The following is an 11,610-nucleotide window of genomic DNA, read 5'->3' as shown; positions in this document are numbered from 1 at the left end:
TTCCCCAAAGGGGCATTGAACAGGCTGCCCAGGGCAGTGCTGGAGTCACCATCCCTGGAGGGTTGGACAGACGGACATGAGGTTCTCAGGACATGGGGTAATTGATGGTTGCGCTCCCCGATCTGCGATTTTAACACCACGCGGCACCAAACTTGCGGGTTTTCACACGGTTTTATTGGTGCTTCCCCGCTGCCCCCGGCCGGGAAGGGCGGAACCGGCTCCGGGGCGCCCTCAGCTGCCGGACCCAGGGGCCGTTTGCCGCTCCCGGCGGCGCTGGAGCAGCCGGTAGGCGCGGACGCTGCACAGGTACCCGCCGTACACCGTCAGCAGCATCATGGAGCCGGAGAACGCCTTGTAGCCGAAATCGGCCAGCTGCTTGGCGGACACCATGGCTGCGCCTGCAACACAAGGCGGCGGTCAGCGGGGCCGGGGCCCCTCCCCGACCCGCCCGGTCCCCTCCCCGACCCGCCGGGCCCGCTCCCCGACCCGCCCGGTCCCCTCCCCGACCCGCCGGGGCCGCTCCCCGACCCGCCTGGTCCGCTCCAAGACCCGCCGGGCCCGCTCCTTAACCCGCCCGGTTCCACCGCCCCCGTCCCGTTACCTGCGGCCTCGGCTCCGGTAACACCCGCGCGGCTCCGCTCCGCTCCGCTTCCGGTCAGTGCCCCGCCCCCGGGTGTCACGTGGGGGATCACTGCGCCTGCCGGGAGGTGGAGTCCGCGGAGGCGGGAAAGCTCCGCAGAGAGCGCCCCCTGGCGGGGGGGGGGGGGGGCGGCGCCGCCGCGCTGTCACAGACCCGCAGAATTGGGGTGAAGGGACCTCTGGGGATCATCTGGTCACCAGAGCGGATCGCACAGGGTCGGTCCAGGCGGGTTGGAATGTCTCAGAGAAGGAGACTCCACACCCAGAAAGAAGTTTCTCCTCATGATGTTCAGATGGAGCCTCCTGTGTTTGTCTGTGCCCGTTGCCCCTCACCCTGGCGTCGGGCACCACTGAACAGAGTCTGGTCCATCCGCTGGCACCCACCCTGAGATAATGATCAGCATCAATAAGAAGAGCCTTCTCAGCTTCTCTTCTCCAGGCTGAACAGACTCTGATCTCACAGAATGGAATCGTAGACATTGATCTTATTGATCAAATCCCTCTCAGCTTCTCTTCTCCAGGCTGAACAGGCTCAGATCTCACAGGATGGAATCATAGACATTGATCCTATTGATCAGATCCCTCTCAGCTTCTCCAAGCTGAACAGGCTCAGATCTCACAGAATGGAAGCATAGAGATATCGATCAGATCCCTCTCAGCTTCTCCAGCTGAACAGGCTCTGATCTCACAGAATGGAATCGTAGACATTGATCCTATTGATCAGATCCCTCTCAGCTTCTCTTCTCCAGGCTGAACAGACTCTGATCTCACAGAATGGAATCGTAGACATTGATCTTATTGATCAAATCCCTCTCAGCTTCTCTTCTCCAGCTGAACAGACTCAGATCTCACAGAATGGAAGCATAGAAATATCGATCAGATCCCTCTCAGCTTCTCTTATCCAGCTGGACAGACTCAGATCTCACAGGATGGAATCGTAGACATTGATCCTATTGATCAGATCCCTCTCAGCTTCTCTTCTCCATGCTGAACAGGCTCAGATCTCACAGGATGGAATCGTAGACATTGATCCTATTGATCAAATCCCTCTCAGCTTCTCTCTCCAGGCTGAACAGGCTCAGATCTCACAGGATGGAATCGTAGACATTCATCCTATTGATCAGATCCCTCTCAGCTTCTCCAAGCTGAACAGGCTCAGATCTCACAGAACGGAATCATAGAGATATTGATCCTATTGATCAGATCCCTCTCAGCTTCTCTTCTCCATGCTGAACAGGCTCAGATCTCACAGGATGGAATCGTAGACATTGATCCTATTGATCAGATCCCTCTCAGCTTCTCTTCTCCATGCTGAACAGGCTCAGATCTCACAGGATGGAATCGTAGACATTCATCCTATTGATCAGATCCCTCTCAGCGTCTCTTCTCCAGTCAAACAGCCCCAGCTCTCTCAGTTTCTCCTCAGCACAAAGATGCTCCAGACCCCTCCCTTGGGTCATGGCGGCCATGGGCTGTGCCCCCCCCCCCCTGCTCCCCTCAGCACTTCCCTCCAGCCTGGGATGGAGCGAAGGCCCTGAGGCCTCGTCGCAGACCGCGGGGTCCAGCCCATGCTCCCTCCCACACAAGCCCGTGAGGCGGCCATGCCCCTTGGAGCGCCGCGGCAGCCGTGTCAGCGAGGCCGCTCTCCCCCAGAGCTCCCTACAGCGCTTGGATTCCATCACACGCCGCTCCCAGGGCTCTGTCACCGCTGGGGCTGTGACAGTCCGGCCACCCCCCTGGTCCCTTCCCCAGCTCCCGTAGCTGCAGCGCCTGGATGTGCTGAGGCTGCGGAACTTAACTCCAAATGGCAAAGGGAAGACTTTTTATAGCTCGTGAACGCCGGCGCTGCTGCAAGGCAGGGGGGTGTCTAAAAGCTGCGCATTGGCCGCCCCAGGTGAGAGCTGGGGCTCCGGCAGACGCGGCGCAGGTGTGGGATGCGGCGATGCTGGACAAACCCACACCGGGAGGGATGTGCAAAGCACTTCCACAGCAAAGGAGATAACAGCCAAACACGACTCCAAAACAACTCTGGATCCTGCTGCAGCTTCGGGCAGGTGCTGGCATGAGTTTAGCCAGGGTGAGAGACTGCAACACGTCAAGGGAGAACTGAGACCCTCTCGCCTCTCTGAGCCTCGAGTCCAAACACTTGAGCTGGGATTCCTGACGTGCTTCAAGACAAAGGGAATAAGACGTTGTGCCAGCCCTGCAGGAACACGCTAGGCTTCCTTTATCCTCCTCCAGCCTCTATAAAGTCCCTCAGCAGAGGAAGCTGATGCTGGCTACTTTCTGTACGATAGCTCAGTGAAATCTAAAGGTCGTAGGGTGCCTAGTGAGAAAGCATGTCTAATAAAAGGTACAGAAACAACTGCAGCGCCAGCAGATTAAATTCCCCTAGCAAGAGGGTGAGCGGAGGGCTCGGAGTCCTCAAAGGTCACACAGTATGAGACGCATTTCAAAGAAAGATGGGGACGAGGCGAGTCTGGGAAAAGCAGCTGGGAAGAGATGAATAAAACAACGCAGCATGTCCAGAGAAGCCAAGACATCAGGGAAGGGGAGGCTGGGGTACGTGTGGCACAATGTGGTCCTGGCCCAGCTCCTGCAGAGCCGGGATTCTGTACCCAGTCCAACATCACAATCCCAACCCTCTTTGGTCCCGCAGCCAAGCCTTGACACTGGAACTGCTGCTGGGAAAAGGCAAGTGGGACACTGTGGTGTGTTGTGACTGAGCAGGGACATTCCTGCTGGTTGTGGGACAGCACAGGAGGGCGCAGAGCCATGACAGAGCTGGCGGTGCCCCGTTCTGCGCCCTTAGCAAGCCCAGCAGCCGCTAAACCAAAGACAACGACGCACTGGAGCCACAGAGCAAGGTGCGCGTCTCCACTCTCCTCTCTGAGTTTATTGTTATTTTAAATGTTCGTGAAGTACATGGTGAGTCAGAGACACATCGGCACTGGGAGCCAGAACGGGGCTTGGACAGCGGGACCTGCAGCAGCTCGAGCCCGCCAGCCCAGCCAGGGATCAGTGACCCGCTGGACACGCTGGCCTGAGCAAACAGGAGCCGAGGGAGCCAACCTGAGGCACGTGGTGCCCAGCCGGACAAGGGGCGAGTTTCAAAAGCACAGCACAAGACCTTTGCCCCCTCCTGTGATGCTGGAGGTCTCCCCGTACTCACGTGTCCATGGCTGCCCCTTGTGCAGCTTCCAGACCCTCACAGGAGGGGCAGCGGGGAAATTAAATGTGCAACCTGCATCCTCAGCTGCTAAAAAGCCACAGGTAGAAGCAAAGACCAGGCTGAGGCACAGACCGGAGCAAATGGCAAAAAGCTGCTGTGGATCATTCATCTAAAAGCAACATGACCCCTTGTCAGGTGTGCAGCCAAGGGTTACGCTCTGCCAGCTGCTCAGAAGGACGTGGGGGCAGTTGGTCCCTGCGTTGCCAAAGCCAGAGGACAAATTGACAGGAGGGACAAAGGGCTGTCTGGGGATGGCCGGCGGGCATGGAATTAGCACAGGCAAATCTGTGACAACAGGGGAGTTCCCCAGGGGGCCAGGTTTGATTATGAGAGCAAAAAAATCAAAGTAAAGTAAATAAAGTGTCACAGCGGGGCTGCCCGCGCACGTGAAGCATTGGCTGTTCCGCTGGGCAGCGGCAGCTGGTGGCGGCTGGGGAAGCAGCACACGACAGGGTGGCAGGGAACACGATCTCCTGTGCTGGAGCTTCTTAGGAAGAAGGGCGATTCTCAGCCCCTTTGAAAGTCCGTAGGAGCTTCGCTTGCCCTGATGGAACCTGGTGGGGAACTGCGTCCTCTCCACGAGACACTTAAGGCCAAAGCGAGAGCAGCAAGCGGGAAAGGGCTGGTACCGCGCACGGTGGCCCCGTGGGGCTCAAAGCAAACTTGTGCTCACAGGCAGTGTCCCCTGCACAGCCTGTATTGAGCAGGGTGGCCTGGCAGAGTCCCTCCAAGAACCAAATCCATCACAGCAAGAGAAACTGAGGGGAGGAAGACGCTCGGACCCGCTCAGGGCAGACCCGAGACAGCGGCAGAAGCGAAACGAGCCCTTTGAAGAGAGAGGGAGATCAGCAGGTACCTCTGCTCAGGCTGGCGGTGCCCAGGGCTGAGAAAAGGAACCTCTGCCCTTCCAGCACGCGGCAAAGGCTCCCGGAAAATGCGGACTCCTCGCAAAGCTGTAGCAGCAGCAGGTTGGTGCGGGCAGGAGCTCCCTGTTCATCCCTCAGGATCTGTGGTTTTGCAGGCAGAGCTCACTTAGTTGTGCTCGGGGTGGTTCTGGAGACACTTGATGATATCGGTGACAGGTTTGCCCTCGTAGCAGATCTGGTACACGGCTGTGAAGAGCGGGAACCTGTGGGTGGATGAACAAAGTCAGCAGAGCTGGTAGGTCAGAGCACCTCGACTTCTGCTGTGACACGCAGGAGCCCTGGGCAGGGGGGACAGTGGATGGTGCCCCATCCAACAGGCCATCCCTGCCCAGCTGGTTTGGTGCAGGCAGCACAGAGATTGACCCCAACAGCAGAGACATTTTGGGTGGGTTTCCCCTCCCACAGCAGCGGGAAAGATCCCAGCTCCACCCCAGAGGAGCAGCCAAGGGAGATGACAGCGCTCACTTGTCCACGGCATTCTTCAATTTCAGGATGTGATGCAGCTCAGCAGCCGTCGCGGGACCCTGCAGCTTCTGCCCATTCAACATCTCCTTCTCCAGCTGCTCAATAGTCTGAAAGAACTCAACAGTGAGACAGTGAGGGAGCTGGACCCTGAAAACTCCACCTGCCATGAGCAGGGACATCTTCAGCAGCTCAGGGTGCTCAGAGCCCCGTCCAGCCTGGCCTGGGATGTCTCCAGGGATGCTTCATCCACCACCTCTCTGGCCAACCTGGGCCAGGCTCTCACCACCCTCAGGACCAACAATTGCCTTTTACGCAGCCTCTTTTAGTTTAAAACCATCACCCCTTGTCCTGTTTCAACAGGCCCTGCTCAAAAGTCTGTCCCCATCTTTCTTCAGGCCCCTTTTAAGCACTGAAAGGCCGCACTGAGGTCTCCCCGGAGCTTCTCTTCCCCAGCTGAACACCCCAAATCTCTCAGCCGTTCCTCCCAGCAGAGCTGCTCCAGCCTCGCATCGTTTCTGCGGCTCCTCTGGCCCCTCTCCAGCAGGTCCAGGTCTGTCCTGTGCTCAGGACCCCAGAGCTGGACGCGGTGCCCGGGGGGTCTCACAGAGCGGAGCAGAGGGGACAATCCCCTCCCTCCACCTGCTGCCCACGGGGCTGGGGACACAGCCCAGGTTATCAAAGTGCTCCACTCACCTTCCCAGTCTTGGCAAAAGCCTCGGCCACCTTGCGGTTGCGGCCCCCGTAGCAGGTGGTGATGAGATCAGCGACTCCGCAGCTCTCCAAGAAGGTGGAGGAGGTGACAGGGCCCTTACAGAAGAGTTTGGCGAAGCCGATCATCTCCATCAGCCCCAGACGGATCACAGCAGCCTTCGTGTTGTCACCGTAGCCGAGCCCATCACAGAAACCAGCTCCTACAGCCACAATGTTCTGAAAAACAGCAGCAGCATGGAGGGATCTGTTCCCAATGGGGCTCAGGGCTTTGCTGTGTCCCTGTGCTGCCCGTGTGATCCCAAGCACGGGTCCTGCCTGTCCCTGCCTATGCCAGCGACCATCAGCCCTCCCAGCAGCTGAATCATAGAATCATATGTATGGTTGGAAAAGACCCTCAAGCTCATGGGGTCCAACTGTTCCCCACCCCAGCACTGCCCCATGTCCTGAGAACCTCATGTCCGTCTGTCCAGCCCTCCAGGGATGGTGACTCCAGCACTGCCCTGGGCAGCCTGTTCAATGCCCCACAGCCCTTTGGGGAAGAAATTGTTCCCCAGATCCAACCTCAACCTCCCCTGGCGCAACTTGAGGCCGTTTCCTCTGCTCCTGGTGCTTGTTCCTGGGGAGCAGAGCCCGACCCCCCTGGCTCCAAGCTCCTTTCAGGCAGCTCAGAGATCAGAAGGTCTCCCCTCAGCTTCTGTTCTCCAGGCTGAACAGCCCCGACGTCCTGAGCAGGTCACATCCACAGCTCACAGTATCACAGTATCACAGTATGTTTGGGATTGGAAGGGACCTCAAAAGCTCATCCAGTCCAATCCCCCTGCTGGAGCAGGAACGCCCAGATGAGGTCGCACAGGAACATGTCCAGGTGGGTTGGAATGTCTGCAGAGGAGGAGACTCCACAACCTCCCTGGGCAGCCTGTTCCAGGCTCTGCCACCCTCACTGAGAAGAAGTTTCTTCTCAAATTTAAGTGGAACCTCTTGTGTTCCAGCTTGATCCCATTACCCCTTGTCCTATCATTGTTTGCCACCGAGAAGAGCCTGGCTCCATCCTCATGGCACTCACCCTTTATATATTTATAAGCATTAATAAGGTCACCCCTCAGTCTCCTCTTCTCCAAACTAAAGAGCCCCAGCTCCCTCAGCCTTTCCTCATAAGGGAGATGCTCCACTCCCTTCATCATCTTTGTTGCCCTGCGCTGGACCCTCTCCAGCAGTTCCCTGTCCTGCTGGAACTGAGGGGCCACAGCTGGACACAATATTCCAGACTCCTCCACAGTCTGGCCTTTAACCCAACGCTCTCAGCGCAAAATCCCACGGGGTTCACCCCACCGTCAGCCTCCCCAGCGCTCCCCGCAGAGCTCTGCAGAACCACCAGCTCTAAGCGAGACCTGCGCACCGCGGTGATCAGCTCCCTCACCTTGAGAGCCCCGCAGATCTCGACGGTGTCGGCCTCCTGCACCACCGTCACGCGGAAGTTCGGCGTCTGCATCAGCTCCTTCAGCGTCAGCCCGTGCTGCGGGTTCTTGCAGCCTCATGAGACAAAGGGAGAGGAGGAAGATGATGGGGATGATCCTGAGGCCAGACCGCGCTCTCCTGCCCCATGGTGCGTTCCTGCAGCACAGCGCTTGCAGCGGGCGAGTGAGAGGAACCTATTGCCCAACAGATGGACCTTGCTAAACATTTGCAGGTCCACAAAGTGCCAAGCACACATTGCCGGGTAAACGAGCAAGGTTCAACCTTGGAATTCATAGAAGCTGGGGACAATCCCTCCTGCTTTGTCAAGCAAGACAGAACTGACATGCCCAGTAGATTAAAAGCATCTTCAGAGGTGGCAAATTTGGGTTTGGAGGCTGCTGTTCGCCCTGTTCCTGCAATGTGAGAGCCTTTCTGTGCGCTCACGATGACAGCCCGCTCTGCTCCCACCTCTGTGTGTTTGCTTTGCTTTAAAATACACTTCTAACCCTGCAAACCGTTCTGTTGGTTTTGGCTGCTGTGCCTGCGTTAGAAACAGTCACCAGATGAACTTTCAAGCTGCCCTGGTTGGTAAAGACATGAGGTCCAGGTGAGCATCTCATGAAGCGCAAGGAAATGAAGGTAGGAACTCTATTTCCTAAAGGGTCTCTGAGCATCCACCCCTTCTACCTTCTGCTCAGAGTCTGTGCTGGTGAGAGCTGTTAGACACACAACTGTTCTTAATGAAGCGAGCAAACACATCGTAAAGGCTGTGAATTAGTTCATCCAGCTCCTATGGAGCCTCGTGGCCGCTGCAGGGAAATAGGGCTGGCAGTAGCTCAAGCTGCACCGTGTTCACCCCTTTGCCTCGTCCTGCTCGTTAGAAACGAAGGCTGCTAACGACGAAGGCTGCTAACGAGGTGGGGTGTCGGCTCCTTACCGATGGTCGTTTCGCAGAACTTCTCTTCCGCCACTTCACTAGCGATGTTGGCCCCCATGAGGACACTCATCTCGATTCCCAGCTTTTCGTGGATGATGTCTGAGATCAGCCTGAGCCCGTCTGGTCCTTCATCCACCCCCTGGGGGACGAGCAGGGACAGAGTTGAGCACCTGCCCCCCCAGAGACGTGGCTCCACCTGCCCTGATCCCGTCACCCCCTGTGCCGCGATGCTCCAACTCATCCCAACAACCCCAGTGCGCAGCTCCACCCGCCGCCCTGACCCCCACACACCCCCACCCTTCCCCACCAAAACACCCCAAAGACTTTGCCCTCAGTTCCCACCCTTCCCACAACCCTGGAGCCCCATTTCTGCCCCCAAACATCAGGATTCCCTTTGCAGCCCCTCCAGGTCAGGCTGCTCCCAGTTAACCCCCCTGGCCCAGTGCTGCTCACACCTTGATGAGCGACACCCCGATTGCGTCTTTCTTCACGTGGCCCTTGAGCTGGTCACAGACTTTGCCGATGAACTGATGGGGCACCACGAAGAGGAGGATGTCGGCCCCAGCACAGGCTTTCAGCAGGTCCGGCTCTGCCACCTGAGGAGAGCGGCACCGTCACAGCAGGGAGTTGTGTCCAAAGTGGTGCTGTGTGTCCTCAGCACGGGACGGGGGGAGCAGGGGCTGGAGAGAAACTGCTGGGGGCTACAAAGTCACCGCAATGAGGTTCACATCCCAATAAGGGCTGGTGGGGAAGAGGGGCTGGTGTAGAGCCCACGCTGCTCCCATCAACATGGTGCAGAGAACCAGGGTCATTCCGGGGAGCTCAGCGAGGGGCAGCCGGTCCCACACGCTCTCTGCGTGCTGCGGTGGTGCCAGCTCCGCGGCAGCTCCGTGGCCTCAAGCCCAGGCTGCGGGATGCCAAAACGGGGGCAGCGGAGCAGCCAGGGCCACAGCTCGGCCAAGCACAGATCAAGGTCACCAGGAGGGTGTCACCACGTCCCCTGCAGCCCGGTGCATCCCCAGCGCCCAGGACAGCCGGGCTCCAGCAGCTCCCAGCACGGTTATTTATTACCTCTCAGCACAGCCCGGCCGTCGGCGCCAGCAAAGGCCACGGCCGGGCCACACTCACCAAGTTGGGGGGCAGCTTGTGCCCTGGCAGGTATTTGACATTTTCATGCTCCGTGTTGATGATGTCGGTGAGGCGCCGGCCGCCCACCTCCTCCTCCAGCACCCACATGTTCACCTGGTTCTCGAAGGTGCTCAGCCGCGCCGCGTTGCTGCCGGCGATCTTGGCGATGGCCGAGCCCCTGCGTGGGCAGAGCAGAGCCGTGGGCACTCGCACAGGTGTCCTGGTGAATCCCAGCACCGTGGGGCACCGGGGAGGACGGGACGCGGGTGCCCGGGCGGCGGGTGCTCACCAGTTCCCAGAGCCCACGATGCAAACCTTCTTGCCACCCATGGTGCGGGGAGCCGGGCACTGTGTGGCGCAGAGCCCACGGCTGCTATTTCAAGGGCGCTCGGAGCAGGGGCCGCCCCATCCCGCCCCCAGCTCCGCCTCGGCCCCGGGGAACGGGCACCGAGCCCTGGAGAACCGGGCACTGAGCCCTGGGGCAGCAGAGCCGCCACTTGTCCCGGCGGCTGCAGCGCGGGGCTGTGCTGCGGGCACGAACCGCTCCCCAAGTGAGACAACACGGATCCCAAATCCCAGCAGAGCTGGCAGGTGCGACTGCTGAGCTTCTCTTGCCCTTTTTCTGCATAGATGTGTTTTATTTTCCCCGCTTCCTAAAATTTGTTGGGTTTTTTCCCCCTTGAGTAAGACGTGAATCACCTGGTTGCAGCTCCAGGTCACAACTCCTGCCCTAATCTCACAAACTGAAGCAGCAGATTTAAGCACTGCCCCTTCTGTACAGAGGATCCCTTTCTCTCGCAACCTGTCAGCCCTTGTTTTCTGGAAAGCATGACACTTGTATTTCTATAAACAAGGCAGGATGAAGAGAGCAATGCCCCTTTTGCATAGTTTTAAACCCTTATATGCAAACTTTTAATGCTTCCTCCCGTGGGCCTGTAACGGGTTCCATGAGGCAGCAAGTGCGGAAACTGGGCCATCCAGATCTTATCAGCAGCTCAACCACTGGATTCCCAGTTCTGCTCAAGTGACTTTTCTTACCACAAAAGCACTTTGCGAAGGCTCAGCAGGCTCTACAAGCCGAGACATCCTCCCAATGAAAGGCTCTCTATAAAAGGACAAAACATGAAGAACATTTTCTCTCCGGTCTCTTAACTCGGATTTGTCAGATTGAAAAAAGGGAGGTGACAACCTTGTCCCTTCCCAGGCAAGGCCATGAAGTGTCATCCAGCAAGGAGGGAGGACACAGGACACCTTCCTTCACAGGAGGCTTTTATTAAAACTGGGTGACGTCTACAAGGATACAGTACAAAAAAAAGGTTTGGTCCATGGCAAAACCCAGAATATTCAGTTAAGAAAAGCAGATACTCTGCATCAGCTGTTTGCCTACGCAGCATCCTTCACATGTGAGGACCCTGAGGAGCCAGGGGCTGCTTCACCAGCACCGAGACCGTCTCCCCAGTGCCACAGAGGAGCCGTTTTGTAAGGGGGCAAAGAAGGGACGGTGAGTCTATTACTCACAGACGTATAACACAGACACATGGAGTAGGGCCACCCAGGCTCCCAAATTCATCACAACCACCCCAAAGCTGGGTGTAGGGATGAGGCGGTTTGTCAGTAACATGACGTTGCAGCTGTTCCAAGAGAATCTGACCAACTTTGAGTCCGTTTGGGTTACAGTCCCCAGCAGAAATACTGAGATCAGGGTCAGAAGCCACTCTTAGCCCTGACCGCTAGTTCACTAGTAATTCATTATGTGAAGAGGCATTTGGGCTGCTGCTCCTCACGGTAGATAAAAGCTACTTGTACATTCCTGAACCATGCTGGGCCTTAGGGCAGCCTCAGAACCTAAACTTGACTAAAAACCACAGGAGCTTCAGCACAGAAACACCTGCGAACTCACGCATGCTTGGAGCTCCATCTGCTCCCCAGGACTGTCCCGTGACACCCTCAGATTCACACCAAGGAGCCTCTGGTCCCCACAGCAAGTGACACAGGACAAGCGTCCCAAAGGAATGAGCCCACAATGCACGATTGCGCCGGGCAGCTGCTGCTACAGGGAAAAGGAGGACGTGAGTGACTTGCTGGAACCGCAAGTGTCAGTCTTGTGAAGCACAGAC

General features: G+C 57.6%; 2 protein-coding genes across 2 annotated transcripts; both read right to left on the bottom strand.

Annotated features, from left to right (window-relative positions):
* Nucleotides 1-160: 160 nt before the first annotated feature.
* COX14 (cytochrome c oxidase assembly factor COX14) lies at nt 161-660 on the bottom strand. Its single transcript, XM_080360695.1, has 2 exons — nt 602-660; nt 161-398 (listed from the first exon to the last, which is right to left on the bottom strand). The coding sequence occupies exon 2, from the start codon at nt 388-390 to the stop codon at nt 232-234; it is 159 nt and encodes a 52-aa protein (XP_080216821.1). The 5' UTR covers nt 391-398; nt 602-660; the 3' UTR covers nt 161-231.
* Nucleotides 661-3,566: 2,906 nt separating this feature from the next.
* GPD1 (glycerol-3-phosphate dehydrogenase 1) lies at nt 3,567-9,928 on the bottom strand. The gene is made up of 8 exons (XM_080360447.1): nt 9,783-9,928; nt 9,494-9,671; nt 8,821-8,961; nt 8,366-8,504; nt 7,391-7,503; nt 5,956-6,189; nt 5,263-5,369; nt 3,567-5,000 (listed from the first exon to the last, which is right to left on the bottom strand). Exons 1-8 carry the CDS (start codon nt 9,821-9,823, stop codon nt 4,904-4,906), a joined length of 1,050 nt encoding a protein of 349 aa, XP_080216573.1. The 5' UTR covers nt 9,824-9,928; the 3' UTR covers nt 3,567-4,903.
* Nucleotides 9,929-11,610: the final 1,682 nt, after the last annotated feature.

This window comes from Nesoenas mayeri, assembly GCF_963082525.1.
Source record: "Nesoenas mayeri genome assembly, chromosome: 28".
In the NCBI taxonomy this organism is placed as follows: Eukaryota; Metazoa; Chordata; class Aves; order Columbiformes; family Columbidae; genus Nesoenas; species Nesoenas mayeri.
The sequence above is the reverse complement of the archived record's forward strand: the minus strand, read 5'-3'. Positions and strand labels throughout refer to the sequence as shown.

What these genes read in the sequence shown, in the direction of transcription:
- COX14 (XM_080360695.1), bottom strand. Translation starts at nt 390, where the DNA reads ATGGTGTCCGCCAAGCAGCTGGCCGATTTCGGCTACAAGGCGTTCTCC.
- GPD1 (XM_080360447.1), bottom strand. Translation starts at nt 9,823, where the DNA reads ATGGGTGGCAAGAAGGTTTGCATCGTGGGCTCTGGGAACTG. An exon ending in GTTCTGCGAAACGACCATCG is followed by an intron (nt 7,504 to 8,365) that starts GTAAGGAGCCGA and finishes TTGTCTCATGAG; the next exon opens with GCTGCAAGAACCCGCAGCAC. An exon ending in CTTTTGCCAAGACTGGGAAG is followed by an intron (nt 5,370 to 5,955) that starts GTGAGTGGAGCA and finishes GAGTTCTTTCAG; the next exon opens with ACTATTGAGCAGCTGGAGAA.